Consider the following 26,193-nt stretch of genomic DNA (forward strand, 5'->3'; position numbering starts at 1 on the left):
ACAGAACCGCCAGGAAGCGGTGGGTGTGCTGGGGGGTGTCGCGCGTGTGGCCATTTGTGCCCTGATGGCAGAGGGCCGGCGGGGAAGCAGACCTCTCTCCGGGGCCTTTGCTGGCCGGTTTCGAATACCGAATAGGAGTTGAGCTGGAGAAAAAAGGTTGAGTGTAGCCCCAGTGCCGGTCTGGCTTTCTTTTGTCGTTCTTTGTTTACATTCGTGGAACTTGTTTGTCTTTGAAATGGAACATGTGTTCTCTCACTGGCCTGCCTCTCTGCTTCTGCTGATTGGAAAGGCTGGAGAACTGTTCGGGTCGAAGGGGAGGCAGGCTTCAGCCGTCCCTTGGAGATGCCCTCTGGGATACTTGCTCTCCAACTCTGAGATTCTGAGTGTCTTCGTGGAGTTGCCAGGGTCTCGAACAAGCCTGCCTTCTCTCTGAGATTCTGGAGTTCAGTGAAGTGACTAATACCCAAATTTGCAAAAAGGTGGAGGAGGAAAGGGAAAAGCTGGTGTAAGCAAGCATGATGAGGTTACATTTTTAAGGCATTTCTGACTAATACGCTGTCATATTTCTTAACTCCCCACCGCAGTCTTCGACTTCAGTATACCTATTTCAGTGGTTTTGCATATACATTTCAACTCTCGTGGCCTCTTGCCTTATAGATAACAAATTTATTTCACAAAAGACAGTACGGTATTGAAATTACGTAGCCTAATCATCTTGTGGAATTATTTCACACTTATTTTGGTTATATGTAATATGAATTTGTATCCTGTTTACCTCCAGATTTGATAACATTCATACTATAGGAAATTTTATTCTTTTAATATGATTTCACATTAACTTCCAAGACCTGATCATGATTTTTTTTTTTTTTTTTTTTTTGATTTGGTTTACTTAGCTTTGACTTTGTGGCTTTGTACACACATCATTGGTTTGCATTTCAGAGAGATGTTATGGTTAAATTCAAGCCACTTGCCACCTGTAATGTGTAACACATAAAATGGCCATCATTCACCTGAATTGTTCCCCAGATTTATTACTTGAAACTTCATGTCTGTAAAAGTCAAGTCTATAGAAATACACAGGTATTGAGTATGTAATGTCAGTTTTTTCTCCCTAATTAAGTACTTATAGGAAGTCCTTTCTCATCAGTGACACACTTCCTGAATAGATTCGTTTATGCAGCTGAAAGGTATGGTCTTAATAGACAGTATACCTAAAAAGTAGCAGGTGTTGCTTTTTATGCAGTTTTTGTTTGTTTCTGGATGCCAGTGGGTAGTTCTTTTCACTATGATAAAGTATATGATCATGTAAGATGATCTCTAATATTGTTCATACTTTTCTGGTGGCTTTAAATTTAATAGCCATTTTCCCAAAAATGATATTTTGTTGACTATGAGTTTTGTTACCAGTTCAACTTTTTTTTTTTTAGAAACTTACTTAATAAATGAAAATAGCTGATCATGAAAATGAGTAATTAAAATGGATTGAAACCTATTTTGCTATCCCATTGAGATACTGCTAACTGTGAAATGTATGTTTTTTAGATTTGCCTACTGGCTGGGAAGAAGCATATACTTTTGAAGGTGCAAGATACTATATAAAGTGAGTTTTTTACTTATGATTTTTTTCCTTGGTAATTTGAATGTTGTAATTAATCATCAGTTGAATAGTTGTATCTCTAGATATGATCATGATTTTTTAAGGTCTATAATATTGACTTTGTTCTTTATGTAGTGTTGTAATTCTGAGAGGAAAGACGACACTCATAATTTTATTTGCCTGGACGCTCATTCATTTGGAAATTAGATCATTTATGCCCACAATTATACTTTTGGTGCTTCTCTCTATATATTCTTGGGTGATAGAGCATTATAGTATTTTGTCTTTAGCATGCTACCACATTTTTTTTTCTTTTAAAGTGAATTCTGTTTGAATTCTGTTCATGTGTATTTTGACCAGAAGAAGCAAAAGTGACGTGAAGCTAGGTGACAGTTGGATGAACAATGACAGAGCTGAAAGTAAAAACAAAGAAACACTAATTATTTCACAAATGTCTTTTGGAGCATTGTAATTTGCTTAGTTTATTTAAATATATCTAGGTCTTTACAATACAAATATTTTGTGGTGGTTTGTGATTGAATAAAAGCCTTTCACTAGAGCTTACAAAAAAGAGATGACCAGTCTTGATTTTTAATTCTATAGAACATTGAACTAATTTCTATTCAATGTTCATTTTTATTTTTTTAAGATTGTTTTTATTTATTCATGAGAGACAGAGAGAGAGAGAGAGAGACAGGCAGAGAGACAGGCAGAGGGAGAAGCAGGCTCCATGCAGGGAGCCTGACCTGGGACTCGATCCCTGGTTTCCAGGATCACGCCCTGGGCTGAAGGCGGCGCTAAACCGCTGAGCCACCGGGGCTGTCCTCAACGTTCATTTGGTAGTACTTGGAGACAAATACAGTACTTGTTGTCAACAGTATGTAGGAAACTTGTTTTACCCCTCAAGGGGAAATTAAAGGTGGTTTTCATCTTTGTTTTAAATTAGAAACTACTTACTTAAGAGCTTTTTTTGTTGTTGTTTTGAAATTTTTTGATTAATTTTAAGGAACTGAGGCTTGGAAGAGAACACTTAAATACAAGATTTGGTTTAGATGTCAATAATTTATTAATTGATAACATACCTAGCTAAAGTCACCTTTATTTCATCGGGCCCTGTAAGGTATTTTACTGAGTGTTATTTTTAAGATCACACCATAATTCCATTAAATTATAATTACTTGGATGGTTTTAAAATTTTTCAGAATGATATTTATGTAAAATGTCAGGGGATATTTATAGGTATTAGGAATGCTTCCATTTGGATGTAGAAATAGAGAAGGCAGAAGTAAGATCCAGGAATGGAGTATTTTATGATGTAGCTCTTCTCTGGGTATCTTTCAGTTACATCTTTTATTTGGAGTTTGTGCTGTACATTATTAGATGACCTAAAAAATAAAGGCATAAGTAAAGTGCGGAGTCACCAAGTCTTTTCCTGGTGGCTATTTTCATCCTGTATTAACGTGAATTTGTATTGCCATGTAAAGGGATGCTTCATTTTTTTTGGATTTGGTATTGATATCTCTGAAAGAAGTTTTTTTCGATAGGGTTCATTTATTTTTATCTGCTATAGTTTTACTGTACATGAAGCTTAGCTAATCTTACAAAATAGGAGTAACACTGTAATTCTCAATAATATTTTAATTCCTGTGAATGTGTACATTCTTAGATGAGCGTTTATATGATAGTACAAAATGTTATTCTGTGTGGGCTGAAAATGTTTTATTTCAGAACTGAGCTGTTAGGCTGAATTTTCTTTTGTTCCACTAGCCATTTTGATGAGATTTTCTTTTATGTTGACTTAAACAAATTAGATTCTTTGAGTGTCATGCCCAAGTAAGTTTCTCAGGAAAACGAGGGCAGTGTTAAGAAGGCTGTAATAATTTTATTTTAATTCTGGAGACATTTTTAAACTACTGGGTTTTAATCATGTGGTTTTACTAGACAACCAATAATGTCTGAAAGTAGTCATAATTTATATTATGAAAATTATTTGTTCTAAAATTGAGCATGTTCTAGAAATGTCACTCATTAAACTTCTTTGAAGTAAAATGATCATTGACAAATATGTGACGTGCTAAATGTTAGGTGCTACTACTTTTCCTTTCTGGATGTTTCAGACTAATTTCTTTTAAGATTAGTTAAATCACTAACAAAGTCCATAATTTCCTAGAAATCTTTTGCTTATTGTATATGAGCAATTAGGGATGCTTTGTGATTCTCATATGACAAGGGCACTACTTTTATCTTAAACTTTGCATTTTACCAAGTGCTTTCACATACATTGTCATGTCTGAATCTCATTTTCATGGAAGTAGTCAGAAGAATTATTATTTCCATTGTCATACCACATAATAAAACAACAGGAACATGCCTTTGGAACTTATAGGCTGCAAAGACAGTAATATGAGAAACAGCAGGAACATAAACTATATTTAGAGTGTCCAGAGAAGAAAGGATAGGAGTGTGAAGTAGGAAAATGATTAATGTTGGTGGATGTATTTCTCATTGTTGTTTCTTTCTTAGATGAAGAAAGGAGGTTATTGATCAGATTATAAGAAAGGATGTAATATAGTGAACAGGGTGGGTTTTGTTCTCATGGGAAGAGGGAAGATAGGTCAATAAAAGACATGTTAGCCCTCCTGCTGTTCCTAATCTGGTGTTCCTTGGAGTCTCCCTTAGCAAGAAGAAAGACCTGAAGAACTTGAGTTGTTTATACTTTTGTTCATAAGGTACATTTAATTCTCAGATTATTTCTTTTCTGAACAAATGGTGGTTGTTCAAAATGGCACATTGCCAGAAAGAATTTATTTTTGGATAGTACTTTCGTGTTGACTATTGCGTCTCTGGGGGTAAGGGAAAAGAAAGAGGATTGGAGTGGGGATGTCAGAAGAGTTGGGCTGTTTCTTAACCTTCTTAAGACTGTGGAACTCAGTCTTCATGCCTTTAAATTAGGCTGGCTGGAAATGGCAACTTCTGAATTCCCTTTTAAAATTTCTTTGGATTTTATAATATTTTGGGAATTTGTAATAGTCTACAAAATGATGAACTTTGGGGCCAAGAAGACATGATGTGGGAAATATGGAAAGCTACTTAGCTTTCCTATCATGCCAACTATTTTAAACTTTGCATAGTTAACCACAGATGAGTGTGAAATGTATAATGTCAGAGTTGTGTGTGCCTTCTTTTTGTTGCTGCGTTTTGTGTGTTGTATACATACCTTCCTTGGGGAGCTGCTTGGAAACGGTTAATAGTGCTAATGTCAACAAAGGATCTGATCAGAGTTAAGAGTTGTATAGATTTGGGTTTTTTTTGTATGTTTGTTTTTTGGTTTTTTTTTTGGGGGGGGGAGTTGTATAGATTTGAATTGGATAATCAGTTTACTTTATATAATTTTTGAAATCAGTTCTTTAGTAAAAGTTTACAGTTAGGTAAAAGAATATATAATACAGAGAATGTATTTTACTTTAAATATATTTGTTCAAAAAATTAATATTTTAAAATGATCATAATAATAAATTTTTTCTGAGCATATTTTTCCTATATACCTTAAGCTAGCCAGCTTCAAAATTATCACCTGTATGTATAAAAATACATATATAAAGTGTTTGAATTTGATTATTGAATTTCCATATTACTTTTTAAGTTAATTCATGTTATTTATCTTTAGGAAGAATGCATAAATTATCAGTGAATTTTATAATTTATGAAATGTAGCTTTAAATATCCAAATAACTTAGTTTATGAAGTACAGAAGATCATCTTAATATATTTGAAAGTTATAAAGCTTTCTGCTTACTCTTTGAAAATACTGCTTAATGACTCTAATGATGGGTCATGGTAGCTTAAAATGGATGTGTCATTGACTATTCCTTTGTGCTTCAAAGCTTTAAGATGGTTAACTTAAAATGCCATGTAAATCTTAAAACAATGCTCTCTGAACAGTGAGAAACTTTGTTCTGATTATTTAAAGGTCATTGTCTTATGCAGCAGTATTGGGAATCAAAAAAAGTCTTCACAGGGTAATAAATGTAGAATGTAAATTTTGTGAGGTTATATTTTCATATTGCTTTTTTTCTTGACTTAAAATTTTAAGTTCTAAAACTTGAACTTTTTCTTAGATATGCAAATAGAGCAGTGTTTGATTTTTGATTAATGAAGTTTCATTTCAGTATCTGCAATAGCTGGATCTAATGTGTGCTTAGAATTTCAAACTAACCTGCAGTGAAGAGAATTCTGGTTTGACATAGCCATTTAAAGTTGCAAGTGAGGAAAAAAAAATATTTCTTCTAGATTATCACAATTTGAACCATGAGCAAAGATAGGGAATGTAACATAACTGCCATGAAGCATCTTAGAATATATTACTACGTATTTGATATTTAAAATTTTGGGGTACGTTAATACTATATTCTAATTGGATATAGCAATATAAGGCTTCAGAACAATTCATGGATCTTATATTTCTTTTTTATATTCATAAGAGTTTCAGACTATAATATGTGATTCTTAGGTGTGTGAAGCAGTTTATACTAATTCATTAGGTACAACACAACTATGAATTATGGTTTCAACCTTTAAGGAGTCTGTAACACGAGAAAACAGGCAGTGTGTTAAAAGAGGGAGATGGTAGGGGAAACATGGACTTACTTAGTACTAGGTCCTTTAGCGTAGCATTAATGAAAGTGGGTTGCCTGGGACTACAGGTATCATTTCATAGGAACAGGTTAGGTTAGTGGGCCAGCCTACAAATAAAAACTTGTTTAACCCCCTAAAAATCTTGTGACTAGTATTATATTAACAGGGTCTTACTATTTGGTCATTCATTTACAGCCATTCAGGAGTACTTAGTAAATGATGGGTACCGTTCAGGTGCTCTGCAGTACAATGGGGAGACTCTTGTCTTCCTGGAGTCTGTACTCTAGTAATAGAAACAGACGTTAACACAAAAAATGAGACAAACATGTAATTTAAAAATAGTGTCTTCTTAAAGGAAAAGTAGAGTGTTCTGTGACAGATTAAGAAAGTTTCCATGAAGAATTGCATTTAGTTTCAAGATTGGGAAGCTGGGACTTCCAGTTTTAGTGAATTTTATCGTGGAATCCCATTGTCTTTCTTTTCAGCCAGGACCAGGCCTGTTTAGTGTCTCTTTGTGGTTTCTGTATGTGGCTTAATGTGTAGCATCCAGTCAGTCTCTAAATAAGTGGTGTCGATGACAATGATGTTGGCTTCTAGTCTTTGGAGGAGTTAATTGGGACAGAGTGTAAGAGGCTTTCACGCAACTCAGGTTGTTGCATTTTGAGAACTTTTTGCATTTTCAATTTTTTTCCCACTTAAGGTGGTTGACCTTTAGTTTTTCTTATTCTCAAAGCTCTTGTATGTATTTAGGAAGGAGCAAAAGTGAGGAGTAGAAAAATACTAAAAATATAAAATATAGAATATAAAATAGAAAAAAAAAAGAAGAATGAGAGTTGGAGGTCCTGGAGACTGGCCAGATGTAAACATCCCTGTAGAGGCACCTTTATCTTTATATGAAAAATAAAAGATTTAGCATTTGTTAATGCATGCACCTCTCCTGTGACCTTTTTAATTTAATTTTCTATAATAGATAAGTGTAAGTTGGGGTTAAATGTGAAAAGTTAGCATGTGTATGTGTATATTGGAGTTAAGGGGCACTTGGGTGGCTTAGTTGATTAAGGACCTGCCTTTGGCTCAAGCCCCACATTAGGCTCCCAGCTCAGTAGGGTGTCTGCTTCTCCCTCCCCCTCCAATCTTTTCCCTGCTCGTTCTCTCTCTTTCTCTCAAATAAATAAGAAATGATACCATACGATACTTTGATACTTTGTCAGATGGTATCCTGAAAAAGCCAAGGAGGAAGAGGCAAATTAAGCTGGGTGGTCCTGCAAGGCTTGAAGGAAGATGTAGGAATTGGGCTAGACTTGCGAATGTAGTTGGAATTCTGATGGGTATTGATATAAATGACTGGTTGGATAAATTCATGGAGGTGGGAATGTGTATAATATGTGTGATGACTAGTGAGAACTACCATGCTGGTGAGTAATGTTAACACAGAAAATGCTAGGATACTGTTTGCAGCTGCATTGTGCCTGGCTTTCGAATGTCAGGCTGAGATTTTTATTTTCTAGTTTGCCATGGCAGATACATTTTGGTATAGCAGTAATAGTGCAAAGTGAAAGTTTTAAGAGAGAGATTTTAATAAGGCAGGATGGGTTAGAAAGGGGGAAACCTGGAATCAAGGAGACTAGTTCTGGATCTCTTGCTGTAATAATCTGAGAGTTAGTTGCTTGTACCAAGTTGCTAGTAGCAGGAATGGAAAGCAAGGAGGTCATTGATCAAAGATATTAAAGAGAGGTTGACAAGCTTTAGGAGTCTTGCTGAGCTAGGAGGTTGACAGAGAAAGAGGTCAAAAGCTTTTCAAAGCCTTTGTGTCTGAGTGTCTATAACAATGATTGGTACCCTTGACCAGAATAAGGGAGTTGGTGGTGTGGGGAAGCTCTAGATGGAAGCGTTAATCATGAGTTGGTCTTTGAGGTAGTTGAGAGGACATAGCATTTTAGGTAGCTAAAATTGGTCTTTCCGGGCTAGCCCCGGTGGCTCAGCGGTTTAGCGCCGCCTTCAGCCCAGGGCATGATCCTGGAGACCCGGGATCGAGTCCCACGTCAGGCTCCCTGCATGGAGCCTGCTTCTCCCTCTGCCTGTGTCTCTGCCTCTCTCTCTCTCTCTCTACCTCATGAGTAAATAAATAAAATCTTTTAAATAAATAAATAAATAAATAAATAAATAAATAAATCGGTCTTTCCAATCAATCAATCAATAAATAAATGATAAAATTGGTCTTTCCAAAGGAAAGACAACATCATCTTCTGTTTCTTCCTCACAAACAAGAAACATAACCTGTTCTCCCTTTAAAATCTAATCTCAATTACCTAGTTGACTAGACTATACATGTATATACATCTGAGCTGGAAATACTGTATTCATTCATCCAGTTACTCATTCAGCAAATACTTATTGGGTATTTACTGTATGCCAGGTGCTGTTGGCTTTGTAAAGGACAGACATGGGCCTTGCACATAAGGAGCATACTCTTATTTTGTAAAAAAGACCATAATAAAATAATCACATGTACATAGTCGTAGACTGTGATAAACTTTGTGAAGTATGCATCATTCTTTGACTAGATATATTGAGTGGACTTGGACCAATATGGGGGTTCCTGGAAGAGGACTTTCTCATAAACATGAGAAATAAGGCTGCCTGCAAAAGTTCAGTGGTGAAATTCCCAGAGTGGATCAGAGCAAAGCAGCACAAAATCATCTGAAGAATGAAGAATAAATAGCATCTTGGGCTTGAGACTGGACCATAGCCTGAGTGAAAGTTTTGCCATATCTAAAAACTTGGGGTGGGATTGGTATGTTATGGAAATTGAGTGAAAGAAGAAAAACTGCAGGAGGAAGTTACCCTCCACCAAATAATACCTGGTTTTGATCATTATTTTAGTCCCAGTGGCAAGGTCTTCCAATCACTTGTTCATGGGTATATTCTTCCTTCTGATTCTCTTCAACACATTTTGAATTCCTAAATGTACCTTAGTGACTAAGATCTGTCACTAAACAAAATAGACCAGAAAACTATCCTTCTGGGGAGTGGAATGGGGGTGGGGGACAATATCAAAATAAGCCTTAGTAATAAGTAGATTTTATAGTATGTAATAATATGCAAATGCTGTAAGAAAAAAATAGAGCAGGGCATGTTGTATTGGGAGAGGAATGATGAGGAATGAGTATGGGAAGAAAGGAGTTGAAATCAGAGAAGTTAACAAGTTGGACTGTTTGGGGGTCTCATTGGTTGGTTTAATTGGCTGTTACTTAGGGAAATAGGGTGCCACTGCAGATCTGAATAGAGGAGGCACATGATCCAGTTTCACCCTTTGAAAGAGTCACTAACTGCTGTGTTATGAGGAGATTTTGGAGAGCTAACAGAGCCCTTCCAGAGTAAGTTCTGGTCCCCGTTAGATTCTCTCCTTATATTTTTCCTTCTTGGTATTTAACAAAATTATGATTGAATATTGAATTGTATGATTACCATGTTTTTTTTTAAGCTGCCAGTGATTATCAGTTACCATTGATTTAATAGCAGTTTTTCAGGAAGGAAAAGAGAGCGCCATAACCATATTAAATAAACCTCCATTCTTATCAGAAACAGTATATTTAAAAAGTATGTGTTAGAAAAAAAAAAGTATGTGTTAGAATCGAGGCAACACTTGTTTAATACCTGTTTGTTCACACTCTGTGTGGTAGGTATGCTTCATGAAAAGCACTCTTGATCATTGCTGTATTTTTAGTCCCTTGGCCTAAGCCTTTCTCATAGTAGTTCCTCAATAAATATTTGTTGATTGAATAAACTTTGATGATGACAGTCAACTTGATTCCGTGCTCTTCAGAAATCTTATAATATGCCTCCTTGTGAAATTTAGAAATCTCTCCATATGACATTTATCTATCCCAACATGAATTAATAAATCATCTGTTTCTTGAGTTTGGTTTATGTGATTTTTTGTGAGACAGAAAGGATCTATTTTGAGGCCTGCTTGTTGACCTAATCCGTGATGAAGCCAAGATAATGTAGGGACTTAAGAGGCCTCTTTGAAGGCAGCTGAAATCTAGATCTTGCCATTAACCGTAGCTTTTCCGTTTAAAAACTTTCACACTTCAGGCCAGGCTCATGTGGCTTCTAAAGAGGAAGGGAGATCTTGAAGTCTATGCTGTTGTGACTTGCATGAGTATAGTAAATGTAGACCAAATCTTTAATATACTGACATCAGTGGATCCTATAGAAACCTGAGACACATAGAAAGTAGTCCTCGTGAGGTACAGATGATAGAAGTTTAGGAGTCAGTTGGGGAACTCCTTGGCCACTTAGGAGTAGCCTCTGAGCTATTTGGAAATTACTCTCTGAAGTGGCCAGTAATTTCAGAAGCACCCAACTCTGCGAAGTTGTAATAATCTTTGTTGCCTGCATCCGGAATATAATAGACAATTAATTGTTTGAAATGAAGGGCTATTATAGATTGTAAAAAAAAGCAACTCTTTACCCAAATCTAAACATCCCAGGACATTTTTCTGCTTCTCACTTGTCATCCAGTCAGGATTCTTATTGTTGCAAATGTCAGTGACCCAAAACCAGTAGTATAAGCAAAAGCAGTCTGTTTTCCACTTTAATTCCAGGACTGATACAAATGAATTCTTTAAGGCTCTTACCTTTTGTCACTATAGAAGGCTTCTTTCCACTTAATTAGAAAAATTATGCCTCAGCCCCAAATTATACTCTTGTAGTTGTTTAACCCAAAAAGTAAGGTTTCTTCTCTATTCCCAAATAAAAAAAAATCTTGGACAGAACTTTGACCACCTTGGATCACATGCCCATTTGCTCAAGTAAAGACTGGCCCTCCGGTCTTCAGTAATTTTGTGTCCTTGGCTGCAGCCAAAATTACTATTGGCAAGCCTTCCAGAAACCATGTGATTAGAGAGAAAGTCCAGTTCACCATAGGAAACCAGAGTGTGAAAGACTACAAGATCAGAGGGCTGCTCCTCCTCCCTTTAATATAGTGCAAAGTGCTCAGAGCTGGGAAAGATGGTGGGCCTGAGCATCTGCAGAATTCCAAGAAATGATAGTATCATCATCAAAGAAGCTTTCTGCCGTACCTTGCAGAGGGAGTAGTTGAGAAGGTAAGCAGGATGGGTCAGGCCTAGACCTAAGAGAATGGAGTGGACGTGTTGAATTCTGAAGAAGAAACAAAAACCAAGCGTACTGGCTATTGTGAGCAAAGGAGATTGAGGAAAAATCACCCAGTCCTGTCGTGCCTAGAGAATTTCTATTAATGTTTCAGTATATATTCTTAATTGTATGTACATATTGGAGGGGTCTTATTGCTATTACTGTGCTGAATACTATTCATTAGTTATATTGTGTGTCTCCATTTTATGTATTCATTAGAAGATTCTTTAGTGACTTTGATGTTTTATGTAAATGTATAATTGTTTAATCACTTCTCTATCTTTAGATGGCTATGCTGTTTCTTTTTGCTGTGAGAAAAATCCTGTGTAACATTCTTATATTCCTGTCAATTTCTTAGACTCGGAATTATTGCGAAAGGGTGTGACCTTTTTAAAAGGTTCAGTACCTTAACATTTTGCCAAGTAGCTCTCTAGAAGATTTGTACATATTTATGTTCTCTTCTGCAGTATATGAGAGTGTATGAAAGTGCCCCCATTTCTCCATTACCTATGGAGTAAAACTCTTGATTGGACAGATGAAATTTGAAGGTAACTGATAGAAAATCTACATGACTGTCGTTAGTTATGCGGGTGATTTAGAACAGGGATTAGTCTTCCATTTATTTTCACTACATAACCAACTATCCCAAAATCTTAGTGGCTTCAAACAATAAAGATTTAGAGTTTTCTCTCCTTTCTTTGGATTGACTGGGTTTAGCTATGCCAGTCTTCTGATCTTGGTGGTATAACTGAGGTTACTCATGCAGATACATTGAGCTGGAATTTGGCTGTGCCTAGAATATCCAGTGTCTCTCTCCTCATGGCCTCTCATCACATAGTGGTTATCTAGAGTTTCTTTATAACATGGCAGCTGGCTTCTAAGGGGGAACATTCCAAGAGAGGACCCAAGCCCTAGTGCACAAGTATTTAAAAAAACCTTTGCTTACGTCATGCTCATGTCCTGTTGGTCAAAGCAAGTCACAAATCAAGACCAAAATCAAAAGTGGGAGAGGACTACACAAGCCTGTGAATACCAGTAAATGTGGTCATTGCAGACCATTGATGTAATAGACTACCAGAGATGTAAAAAATTTACAACTAACATTGCAACTCTAATTGATTAGCAATAGCACTTTGGAGCACTGTATTCAGAAGAATTTAGAGACCAACTCCTGGATCAGTAGAAAAGTAAATTGTGATAAGCTAGTGATGTTTGTAAGGGGTTAGATGAGGAGGTTGGTGTAGTGGTGTATTTACCCATCCTTTAATACCTGTAAATTTATATTATAAAGCTATAAATTGAAAAAATAAAAGAAAGCATTTCATGAGCTTGCGTGTAAGCCCAAATCCTTTGAAAACATTTGGGTACTTGAGTATATTGAGTCTTAAGCTTTTGTTCAGCGTGGTTTCATTTTGACAATTAATATGGTTGGCGTGGTATAAGATATTAATGATAGCTAGCTAGCTAAATAGATGTCTCATCTATTTATGCATTTGTGTTTGTGTGGGGGGAGATTTTAAGTGCCTGAGTTGTCAGTTTGACCTCTGTATCAACTTTCTTTATTCAAGCAGTGATTATGAGGGGCAGTATTTCCAAGTAGGCATTATAGCATTCCAATGGGGACTTAAAGGAAAATGAATGTTACTGCTCTGATACAACACTGCAAAGTCTCCTTTTATACTTATCCCTCCCATCCCATACTGCACTTCCTTTTCTTTTCATTCATATGTGTGTATATACACAAAATTGAGATTGAATTTTAAAAATGAGGTTATACTATATGTACTTTTTATTTAATAAATATCTTACTCCTTTCACTTTAATAGGTATAAGTCAACACCATTCTTTCAGTAACTACAAAATATGCTTTTGATTATTTGGCCATACTCCTTTTGTTGGACAATTAGGTTTTTAAATTTTTTTCTCAATTTCTAGAAGTCTGTAGTGAACATACTCCTACATAAAGTTTGTAGTCAGTCGCAAATATTTTTAGAAAATGTTTGTTAGATGTGGAATGGGGGTTAGGCCATATATGTACTTTAGCTTTTTGATAAATAGTAAAATCCTTCTTTATACCATAAATGGGCTCTAAAAAATTCAAATTATTAAAATGCATATTTAAGATTTTAATTTTCATTAAAAAACTTTTTCGGTAAGTCCGTGGATTCACACAAAAAATAGAAACGTGATAAAAGTGACACATTGTGCAAAGCTGACTGCATATTGAATCAGAAAGGCCCAGGTACCAGTGCATTCCATTCCTGAATGCCTTTGGGAATTGGAATTGGGCCACCTATGCTTCCAAATGAATGTTTTACTGTTTATGGTTTACAGTTAGTCTAGCTGTCTTCCAAAAAATCTTTACCATTTTACACGCACACCAAGCAGTGTATGGGATTATCCTCTCGTGTACTCTTGCCAGGATTTAGTATTAACAGATTTAATGTTTTGGCTAATCTAATGGACAAAAATGGTATCTTGTTTGAATTTGCATGTTCTTGGTTTTGGCTGTGCTTGGCATCTTTTTCTCTGTTTGTTACCAGTTTGATTGTCTTCTGTAAATTGCCTCTTCCATATATTTTTTTCTCTTTTTCTGTTCTGTTATATATTTATTTGTGTTTTTGTTGTCTGAGCCAGTTAGCTTAGTAGAGATCTCCAAACTATTTTGGTTGTGTACTCCTACAGGTAAAAAGTTTTTGGTTATACACCCCCATTATATGTGTCTTTACAAATTATGCATGTATTGCTGTCAGTTCATGTCTTACATATTAGTAAAGCTTATTTTTTCTTATCATGATTTAAAAATTAATGTACATAAGTGTGCTGAATATTTCCCACACCTCAATGGAAGTCTAGTGTGCATCCACCTAGAAAATCACAAGTTCAGAGCACAATATGATTTAGGCCCTCTATCAGCCAGTTAGATTTGCCAAGAGAAATGTGCTTCTTTCTGTGACCACAGTGTATATGTAATTTGTAACTCTATGGGCACTGAGTATTCTAGTGAAGTAGAAAGTAGCTATGCATCACACCTTGGCTCTATTACTTCTGTTAGCCATATTTGAGAAAATGTCTTTTTTTTTTTTTTTTTTTGGTAAGATTTTATATATTCATTTGACAGAGAACAAGCAGGGGAACTGCAGACAGAAAGGGAGAATGGAGCAGGGAGCCTAACATGGGCTCCATTGCAGGACCCCAGGATCATGATCTGAGACAAAGGCAGACACTTAATCGACTGAGCCACCCAGGCACCCCTATTTGAGAAAATTTCTTAATCCTGTTATGTACCAATTTCTTCTTGTCTTGCCTTGTTATTTAAGCTTATGATATCATCAATTAATTTGTGTGAAGAAACTTGGAAAAACTGTAAAACAGGTATGAAATATGGGTATTTTAAAAATTTTAATTCACATGGGTATTTGTTTTGAAAGTTCATAACATTGGGTAAAAAAAAGAATACATTTCAGTGTTATTTATGCTGGGAAACAACTTAAGATGCATGACCTACTAATAGTGGTTCAAAAACATCATTTTTAGTCTTCATCCTGTGTAGATTTTAAACATCTCGATGGTAGGAACTTCACTGATACTTACTATTATGTGTAATAGTAAGTGTTAGTGATGGTGTAGTATACATTTGATAATATACATATTTGGTTTTTAAAGTGTTGTTTTCTACATAAGAAAGCCCTCTGATTTAGGAACTAGAAATCAGTTTATTTGTGAAATGCCTTGTGGCACTAAGAAAGATTTTCTTTAAAGAGTAAAGTGGCTACTGTCTAGGGCCACAGATAATAAAAGGCAGGACCTAGTTTGAATATATTCTCCAGGGGAATGAAAAATTTAAGACACCATAACATTAGGGACTCTCACATAGGTGAGTGGAACTGAATTAAAAGGAGAGAATGCTAAACGCAGTGTATGATATAGTATGCCCAGGACTGACTATGAGAAGGCAATTTTGAATGTAGATACTGCTATTTAAAAAAAAAAGATATTTTATGAATTTTTAAAAATGAATTTAGCTGTAGAATAAATTATCTGTAGAAAAGGGCAGATGAAGTATGGAGAAATAAAAGAATTGAAACCCTTGTCATTAATAAAAAGGAATTTAAAAAATGGGGACTGCAACCTGTGTAAATGTATAGGTTTGAAGTATTTAAAATGTATTAATACTCGGGCTCTGCAAAGGTACTGCTGGAAAATAGGCAGGCGCTCTCAGGCGCACAGTGCTGGCTGGCACAGGCCAAGCCCATGACCAGGAGAGGCTGGAGTAGACTGGGACTAGGAACTGTAGGCGATGAGCCAAGCGAGGTCACATTCCTTTTGAACACTTTCCTTTCCCTCCCTCTTACTTGATTCTCAGAACAACCCCACAGGGTAGAAAGCAGGACAGGCCTAGTCCAGTTCAAATCCCTAAACCTTTTATGCTTACCCAGATGAATGGGGGGGAGGGGTGGATAGAATGTATACTTACTATATCTATTTTCCAAAACTGAGTTACTTATTAAACTCTTGGAGGAGGTAAGAGACAATAGACACACAAGAATTGAAATCCTACTGAACTTGGAAAGATAGATATATTTCTCAGAAACTATTCACAGTGAGAAATTTCTGTATTTCAGAAAAGAATGATAAATGGACAAGGAAATCAACTATTATTTTGTTTTAGAGAGGACCCCAGGTCATTTTGAACATTTACCTAATCAGATTTTTACAACATCAAGTCAGCCCCGCTATTCTAATATGAATGATTTTCAGTTCAGCTGCTATTCCTTTCTCAGTGGAGCTGCAAAAGAAAGTCTAAATGGAAAATAAGCAGTGTTAATGGTAGGGGAAGCAAAATCCTTTGATGGGGTTCTAAATCCTTTTTGTATATAACAGTTCCTGCCTGGTCTACTTTTAAAACCTCATTGCAGAAGACCCTGAAATTAAAATCTTTCACAGTTTTTGGCTTCAGTTCCTCAAAAACATGAAAAGAGAGATAAAATAGATTATCTGAGTTGAAAATAGTTAATATTTAATTAATCTTTTGTATCAGTTACTGCTATATAACAATCTAAGAATTCAGTGACTTAAAACAGTAACTACGTATTTTGTACACATCCATCTGTTGGCTTGGCAATTTACTAGCTTCTGTTGGGTTTACTCTTGTCTAAGATTAGCTGTGGGTCAGGTAGGAAACTTTGCTCATTTTGACTGGTCTAGGATCACCTTAATCTGGGATGGTGGGGATGAGTGGCTGTCTTTCACATGATCTCTCATCCTCCAGTAGGCTTGCCCAGGCTTGCCTTTGTGGTGAAGCAAGTTCCAGGTGAGCGAGCAGAGAGTTCCAGGTTTCTTGAGGCCTGGGCACAGAACTGGGACAGTGTCACTTCCACTGCTTTTTGTTGGCCAAAGGAAGTACAAGTCCAGCTCAAATTCAAGGAGTGGAGAAACATTTCCATATATATATATTTAAAGATCTTCTTTATTTGGGAGAGAGAAAGCAGGAGGGAGGGGGAGAAAGAAACTGAAGCTTACTCCATGCTGAGCACAGAACCTGGCCAGGGGCTTGATCCCCAGGACCCTGAGATCATGACCTTAGTGGAAACCAAGAGTCAGACGCTTAATGGACTGAGCCACTTAGGTGCCCCTGGACTTCATCTTTTGAGGGAAGAATTGGAAACTCTAATAGCAAGAGTTGTGGATATGGGGGTGGGTGGGGTGGGGGTGGGGGTGGGGGTGGGGGATGGAGAATTGGAGTGTTTTTGTAATTCATTCAGCACACATGCCAAAAAAATTACTAAACCCAACTGAAATTTACGTTCCTCAGTCTTAAATATGGGATTAGACTTGATCATGGTCACACCGCTGATCATGTACTTCTGAGTATATAGAAAATCAAATGGATGTGATATGTCTTTATTAAATTTGTTAGTTCCTAACTCCTGTAATTTATTTTTTCTTTTGATGATATGTGTAGTTGGTTTGATAGTCTCATTGGGACTGTGTCTAAGGTTCAGAATGAGCCCTGGTGCTTCTGTTGTGGAGGCTGGGAGTGGAGAAGATACATAGGTTTCAGTATGTCTCTGAGAAGTCTTTGAAATAGAAGACCTCCCCTATCCTGCCCACACATAAAACCCATTGACCAGGCACTTGATGTCCTACTACCATGTTTTATTTTCCTCATGGCGCATAACACTGGCTCAAGTTCTTGTTCATTTACTTTTTTTGGTGGTTTGTCATCCCTGACTAGGGTGTAAGAAGCTTCATAAGAGCAAGGACCTCCTCTGACCTGTTTACTACTAAATTCTCAGACCTTAAAATAGTGCCTTCATCTTCTCAGGAGATGCTCAGTAAATATTTGTTGAACAGTTTTAATAAAATTTTTGTGATGAGAGTGTTGAATGCTCTGTCTCTCATACATTGTAGACACTCATTAAGTATTTATGCAATCTTAAGGAAGGCTCATGGGCAGTGGGAGCTCGGAGAAAATGAATAGTTGGAGCCACAATGGGTTTTTTCATGAATGCAGTGAAAGGCAGATGAGCAGGAGAGTTTAGGGTATGATAAATTTGCTGAAATGTTTATACCATTGGACTTTTAGGCTGGGAAGGAAGGAGGTGGAATAATCTCATGGATTGGAATAGAGATTCTCTTAAGACCAGAGAATTCAGACGGAAAGTAGTTAAACACGCATGCTGGGAGATTAGGGGTTATGTTGATGCAGTGTGATCACTGAAGTAGTGATTTCAGATGTGCCATATTATGGGCCCAAATGGGCACGAATGAATGAATCAGGTGATTGAAGGACCTTGTTAGTAGAAACTAACAGCTGCTCTTTGAGAGTGTGCAGCAGTACAGCTTATATCCTCAGGAGAAAGTCCTTAACAGCCAGGATATTGGGAACGCTTTGAGAAAAGGTTGAAGATATAGGAAAGCTTGCTTATTAGGGAGCACCACTTCCATAGGTAGTTTAGTTTACAAGATAAGTAGAGTGGAGGCTAGGTCAGCGATAGAAAGAACAAAGCCTTGTAGGGATAATGCTGGGTCAGGGGATCGATTGAGAAGGGAACAGAGATGGTATGAACCTAGGCATTAAGGGGCTTGATGGATTTAGTTTCAGTAGAGCCTTAGACAAAAGAGACCTTGGGACTAATGGACAAAGGCCATGATTCATTTGGCCAAGGCTGATGGTCAGCCCAGGAATTTCTGGCCTCTGCATGTGTGAAAGGTAGATGTATTTTGAACTCTTAGGAGCTTACATACTGAACAGACATACTCATTTAACAACTTCAGTCTTTTAGGTTTTTCAGAATATCTTAAGTATCTTTTTAAATGAGAACTATTTTTCAAATGTAAACTATTTTTAAATGTGAAATATTAATGATATATGCAATAATATGCCAACTAAATATACTAATTAAATCATTAGTGGACAATGAATTAATTTATGTAGTACTGTTTATCATGTACTAAAATTCAAAGATGAGATTTTCAAATTAGTATTGTTTGTTGTTTGGTCATAAAGTATTTTGCACTGGTATTGGCAGAAGTAGATGTTTTAAATGTAAATATTTAATCTCTTCTTTTTGTTGCTAGTCACTTTGAGAGTTTAAATTGTGTGGTGAACCAGAACAAAATTTCATAATCTTTAAACCACAAAGTTACCTAATAGACAACAGAGTAGGAATAACAGCAGTGGAAGATTTTACAAATTCCTGGAACCACCTGGAAATAATTTTAGGAAAGGCAGTTGATTATAAGCTCAAATAAGGACTGTGTAACATGAAGAATAATTAATAGTAATTACTTTCTTGCCTTTAACCCTTTGGTCAGACTTGTTCGACTGAAAGGAACAAGGCAGGCTAAAGTCTATGTAATTTAACTGTCTGTGCTTTTAGCTTGTTTTGTGCAATTAGCAAGTCTAATCTCTGTGGGTCAGGATGCCTAAGTGGCTCAGCAGTTGAGCATCTGCCTTTGGCTCAGAGCATGATCCCATGGTCCTGAGATTGAGTCCTGCACTGGGCTCCCCACAGGGAACCTGCTTCCCCCTCTGCCTATGTCTCTGCCTCTCTTTCTCTCATGAATAAATAAATAAAATCTTTAAAAAATGAACTCTGTGGGTCAATTAATATTTGTTTTATTGCTACTTATATCTGGTGCTAAGAATTTTTAAGCCTTTTTTGAATATGTGTTTTATTTCATTACAAAAATTTAATACATATCAAATTAATATTTGTCAGACAATACTCCTGTGATACCTTTAGCTATAGAGCATGTCTTGGACCTTTGAAGCCCCCTCTTATCCTTTTTCATCACTTATGTTGAATCCATATATAATATGTGGTTTAATTTCTCCTGCTATGTTTTAAAATACTGTACAGTCATAGAATTATTCTTTGTGTGATTCAATTTTGTTAAACACTTTTTTTTATGAGATTTATCCAGGGTTGATGTTTATTTTTATGACTATGTACTATTTCACTGTATGATTATAATTTAACCATTTGTGATTAGTGGACATTTGTTTCCTATTTTATGGCTATTATGTGAATATTACTCTATGTCTCCTCGTGTATATTTGCAAGAAGTTTCTCTAGAACATATATAACTATAACAGGTTTAAATATATGCTTTATTGAATAAATGTATTTTCTGAAGTAGTGTACTTTTAAGCTCCCTCTAGCAGCGTGTGAGTTCTTGTTGCTTCATATCTTTGTCAGCACTTGATATTGTCCAACTTTTACATTATTGACACTCTGGTGGTTGTCAAATATTTTCTTATTGTGGCTCTTACTTTGAATTTCCCAGATTAATAAAGTTTAGCATTTTTTATTATGTCCATTGTGTATTTGTATTTCTTTCTCTATGACATGCCTGTATATTGTCTACTTTCCTTGGCATCTTTTTTCTTATGATTTTTTAGAATTTTTAAGTTTGTTTATTAATGACAGATAGTGATCTCTTACAGATCTACTCTCCAAATTTGTAACTTGCCTTCACTTTATTTAAGAACTTTTTTGATGAACGTAATTCTTAATTTTAGTGTGATTATTTATCTGTCTTATGTAGGTTATGATAGGGATTTTTTTTTCCCTGTATCCAGACTTTTTTACCTCTTTACATTTTAGTTCTTATATTTTTTTGTATTGCTGGCTGATACTTCCAGTATAGTGATAAATAGAAGCAACTACAGATCTGACTTAAAAATAACTGCTTCTAACTTTACCATTAAGAATGATAGCTAAGGGCACCTGGGTGGCTCAGTCCACTAAACATCTGACTTGTCATTTTAGCTCAGGTCATGATCTAAGGGTTGTGAGATCAAGCCCTGCCGTGGGCTCTGTGCTCAGCAGGGGAGTCTGCTTGAGATTCTCTCCCCATGCCACTCCCTGACTCGTGTGCTCACTTTCCTCTCTCACACAAGCCTTTAAGAAAAAAGAATTTTTAATGAAGTTTTTTTGGAAGATATCCCTTTCAGATTAAGAAAATTCTCTGCTATCCCTAGCTTGGTAAGAACTTTTATTATTGAGTGAGTGTTGAATTTTATTGATTTTTTTTTTTTTTTTTTTTTTTGCATCTGTTGAAATGACTTTTACCTTGCTAACTCAGTGAATTACTATGGATTGTGTTAATACACTTGTTTACGGTAAACCAATCTTTCATTCTTGGAATAAACCCAACTTGGCTTTAATTTAACTTTATTTTATTTAAATTCACTTTGTCAACATATAACACCCAGTGCTCATCTCATCATGTGCCCTCCTTAGTGCCTGTCCTCCAATTACCATGTTCCCCCCAACCCCCTCCCCTTCTGCAAACTATTTGTTTCCCAGAGTTAAGAGTCTCTTGTGGTTTGGCTCCTGGTCACAGTATACTTTCTATTTTGTACATTGCTTTGTTGGATTTGTTGGTATTTTGTTTAGGACATTGCCATTTATGACAATAAGTAAAATTGCCCTATAATTTCCTTCCCTTGTACTGTCATTGTCTACATTGATATCAAAGTTGAATAATTGATAATATGATATCAAAGTTATTCTAGCCCCAGAAAGTAAATTGGAGTGTATTCCTTTTTTTTTCTTTTTTGATATCAAAGTTATTCTAGCCCCAGAAAGTGAATTGGAGTGTATTCCTTTTTTTTTTTTTTTTTTTTTTTTTTTTTTTTTTACATTGAGAGCTTTTACAAGAGATTGGAATCAATTATTGAGAAAGGTGTTATTATAATTTTCTTTGGTACAATTTTTTATGTGCGATGACTTTTCATTTTGTCTGTGGAAGTTCTGTCATTTTTTTTAATTTTTGAAATTATGTTAGGCGATGCAGGTAAGTGTGGAATTGATATGTTTTATTAAGCACAGAATGTATCATCAGAATGAGTTCAACATTTTATTATTAGAAGAGGACCTTGACCTTCATTTATACTCAGGACCTTGCCTATTTTGTCTGATTTTAATGTATCATTCCAGCCTTCTTTTATTTAGTACTTGCCTAATATAACTTTTTCTACCCTTTGTTAGAAAAAACACCTTTGTATATCCATCTATCTTCCACATATCTCTTTTAATTAGTATATAGTAGATTTTTACCTAGTTTGAAAAAAATTTTCTAATCTAGAGATTTAGTTTACTTATATTTCTTGTGACCATTGGTACATTTAAAATTATACCTTCCTCTTTCATATATTCTTCTTTTGCCCTTTTTTTTTTTTTTTTATGATAGTCACACACAGAGAGAGAGAGAGAGAGGCAGAGACATAGGCAGAGGGAGAAGCAGGCTCCATGCACCAGGAGCCCGACGTGGGATTCGATCCCGGGTCTCCAGGATCACGCCCTGGGCCAAAGGCAGGCGCTAAACCGCTGCGCCACCCAGGGATCCCTCTTTTTGGTTTTTAAGAAGATAATTTACATACTTTATTACATTGTATAGACCTCAAATATTTAGATAGCAGTGGGTAATAAATTTTCACCTTAGAATTTGACTTATAAGAGACAGATTTCAGTATGTCCCACACATTCAGTAAGAAGTTATTAGAAGACATGCCTGAAAAAAGGTCTTCGTAATTTTGGAAGAAGTAATTCTAGGGAAGATTACTGACTGTTCTCTTGTGTAGTTGGCATGGTTAAATATGCTGGCTGAAGGCTTTGTGCTTTTTTTTTGTTTGTATTCATCAATGGAAGCAGAATGTTAACCTTAAAAACTAGAATCTCTTATTAGTAGTCTGCTATTTATATTGGCTTTCTGGTGACTTAAAATAATCATGACTTCAGCTAACACTGAATCTCAACTGTATTAAGGTCTGTACCTTGTGAGTAGAGAGATAGCATAGGCTTTGCCCTGAGGAGTTCGTATTCCCCAGCATTATCTCCTGATGGTACAAAAATGGCAGATGAGACTAAGAAACCTCTTTCTAGCTGTGTCACTTTTGGGTTATACCTCTGGGTTATAAAGGGATGGATGAGGCCTAGGGAGGAAAATGAAACAAGGGGGTAAGAAATAGGAAGGAAGAGTGGGAAGAGAAGGAATTCTCCTGGGGGTGGGCAAGTAGAATAGAGTGGTGGTGACCGTTTCCTTCGGTTGCCTGTCTTTAAACAGATTATTTAAGGATACATGTATGAGCTCCTAGTCCTTACCTGAAAGCTCATTGTCACATACTGGGAAGACCTCACAAGCTCTGAGGTATGTCTTGATGACAGTAGCTGTTTCACCTGGCAAAAAGGAAATCCAGACAATCCCAAACTTGTTTTGATTATGAGATTAAATGAAAACACTTTGGGGGTGCCTGGGTGGCTCAGTCAGTTCAGCATCCAACTCTTGATTTTGGCTCAGGTCACCATCTCAGAGTCTTGAGATTGACTCCCGTGTGGGGCTCCACACTGGGTGCGGAACCTGCTTAAGATTTTCTCTCTCTCCCTTTCCCTCTGTCCTCCTCGCTCTCGCCACCCACCCCCTGCAACTCTATCTAATAAGAGAGCCTGTGCCAGCAATGGAAGAAAGCAAGTCTTTCCTGTTAAGTCCCTACATCTTGATTTTTCTTCAGGTCCTGCTTGTGTATTGCTGTGATAGCTTTCCTGATCTGGAGTAGTTTGAGGACTGGTCGATTTTTTAAAAAGCTTTGGAATCACCTGTATCAGGACTTTAAATGTGACTTACCTATAATTGAATGGAGTATGTTTTCTTCTGCAAAAGAAACACTTTATTTTTTTAAAGATTTTATTTATTTATTCATGAGAGACACAGAGAGAGAGAGAGAGAGAGAGAGAGAGAGAGGCAGAGACACAGGCAGAGAGAGAAGCAGGCTCCATGCAGGGAGCCCGATGTGGGACTTGATCCCGGGATCCCAGGATCATGCCCTGGGCTAAAGGCAGGTGCCAAACCGCTGAGCCATCCAGGGATTCCCAGAGTGTAACAATTTAAAGATGTGAATCATAATCTTGGGCATATAATATATTAATCTTTATCTAGAATTTGTTTTACTCTGCACTCAAGGTCGCAAAGGCTTTCACATAGGTGACAAGACTCTATGAGACATAGAATTACTTCTTCATAATCTTCACAATGAATCAAAGATGTGAGGAAGAATAGTGAGCAACGATTTCTGGCTTCTGTGGAACTGAGCATAACACCACCTTACTGACCCAAATGTCCTAATAACCCCTGAAACAACTTGCATGGCTCTCTGAAAATAACTCCTCTCTGGTTGAAGATCTTTTTTATCTTCAGAGACACTCCTGAGAAGTGTGTGTGGAATGATTGGTCCTTTTCTCTGTTAGGTTATGCAGGTAGACCCACGTGTACAGACAAGGTAATTTTTTCAGTGTCCATGTTATTTTTGTTTGTTTTTTGAGACAATTATTTGTATTAGAAATTAGTTTCCAATTTACTGTCTAGCTTTTTGAAGTTTCCTGTATCAGTTATTATCTCACAAAGTGAGTACAGAACTGCAGCGGCCCTCCCTTGCAATGCAATCTTTAATTGGCAGAGGAATCAGAAAGGTTAGATGGATGCATTTCCTTGCTATTTTTTTTTTTTTTCCTTTAAGGAATAGAATCAAGCCAGTCATTACAACTTCTGTGAAACAGAAGAGGAAGTAATTGGAGATTTTTTGTAGAGCAGTGTAGAAAGTTGGCCTTTTCCTTTAGAAAGTTGGTTGTGGAGAGTTTCTCAGGTTTAGTAGTGACTATATATGACACTGAATTTTTATGTTTTAGTTTCAGTAAGAAAGCACAGAAAAATTCGATATTCCATTTAGAGTAAATGTTTCTGGCATCCAGAATGATAACACTCTTGCTGTTGGTCCCTTAGTGTAATGATCAGCTTATTCTACTTGTCATTTCCAGGACTTGTCTTTTTCTTTTTTCTTGCTTTATTGAGATATAATTGATATATACCATGCCAAGACTTTTTATTAAAGTACTTCCCAACAGTATTTTTTTTCATTATAGTCTTCTCATACATTTGGTATGAACTCTGCTTAGCAATTATGGTTTCGTTTCCCTGTTTCTATAGGACATGAAAAAATTCGTGCATTTATTCAAACATTTGAGCCCCTGATAAATGTTGACTATTGGGAATATAGTAGTGAACCAGACAGATCTGACCCTTACCCTCACATATGTTATAGTCCAAACACAAAACCCTTTGCATTGAGTTTAAAATTACAAATCAAAAGTTTGAAAATTTTGCATAATTTTTAATTGAATGGGAAAAGATGGAATTAACTGAATTTTTTATGTTACATAATCTGTCAGGTGGTGGGATGCAAATATGAAAAAGGCAAGGTCTACAAACTGGTTATTCTTGGAACTTCATAATTGATTTTTGATAGTCACGAATAATGTGATAACATTTATCCTAATACCTACTGTTTGCTAAGATACAATGCTAGATACTAGGATGACAAACTGCATGCTAATAATTAGTAGGGCTTTTGTTTTTTATTTTCTTAAGATTTTGAGAAAACAGTTATTTGAATTAGAAACTGCTTGCATTTGTACCTGTTATTTTAAGTATATCAAGTTTTTATCTGCCTGTTTTATGCAATATCTGCTGTTTGTGGAACACTGAAGTATGTTCCAGGCACTCTGCTCAGTATTTTATATGCGTTATGTCATTTATTGCATACACCATATGGACCCTCCCACCAGTTGTTGAGCATTTTATGTACCTGTCACTATGTAAGCATTTCATCTCTTTACAAATGAGGAACTTAAGCCTTAGAGAACTGGCAGAGCTGGGATTCAAACTTGGGGTAGGTTGCAGTTGTGGGTGTGTATCCTACCCAAAAAGATCTCATAGCAGTTTAACTTTCTGGTAAACTTTTCATCTGTGGTATAAATAGAGGATCAGATTATTTAAAATTCACCGATTCAGAAAAGAGGCAATAGAAGATTGGAGTGGTACTCAACTATGGAATTAATCCTTTTATGTAACCAATATTTTGTATTTGTTATGACCAGCTTTAAAAGAAAACAAAACAACACTTCCACCCGTTTCAACTAATACAGCTATTGCCATAAACCTACCATCAAGTTGATAATGACATTTTAAAAAAAGTAATTCCATGAAATTAGTCTGGAAATTCATGTATTTTATTACAGCCAGTGTTCTGTTGTGTAAAGGTAGTCATGCTGATGGCTTTAAAAATTGATAGTTTGAGGAATATCTGTTTTAGTACATTTTCGAATGCCAACACCCTTCTTATAGGTTCTGGGCTTCCATTGACTTTACAGCTCCCTATTTAGAAGAGAAAAAAAAAATTTCAAACTAGAATGTAAAGTAGCTATAATAAGACATTCACTGGCCAAAGTATT

The 26,193-nt window shown here is 36.2% G+C and overlaps 1 protein-coding gene across 19 annotated transcripts in view; it reads left to right on the forward strand.

Moving 5' to 3' along the window:
* PLEKHA5 (pleckstrin homology domain containing A5) overlaps positions 1–26,193 on the forward strand; it is a 242,104-nt gene that overhangs the window by 1,216 nt on the left and 214,695 nt on the right. For 13 of the 19 annotated variants that reach the window (XM_038576960.1, XM_038576964.1, XM_038576947.1 and 10 more), the window contains exon 3: positions 1,546–1,603. In XM_038576960.1, coding sequence (XP_038432888.1) covers positions 1,546–1,603 — 58 coding nt within the window. The other 6 variants (XR_005379918.1, XM_038576962.1, XM_038576963.1 and 3 more) reach the window with 6 other exon arrangements.

Source organism: Canis lupus, chromosome 27, assembly GCF_011100685.1.
Source record: "Canis lupus familiaris isolate Mischka breed German Shepherd chromosome 27, alternate assembly UU_Cfam_GSD_1.0, whole genome shotgun sequence".
NCBI lineage: Eukaryota > Metazoa > Chordata > Mammalia > Carnivora > Canidae > Canis > Canis lupus.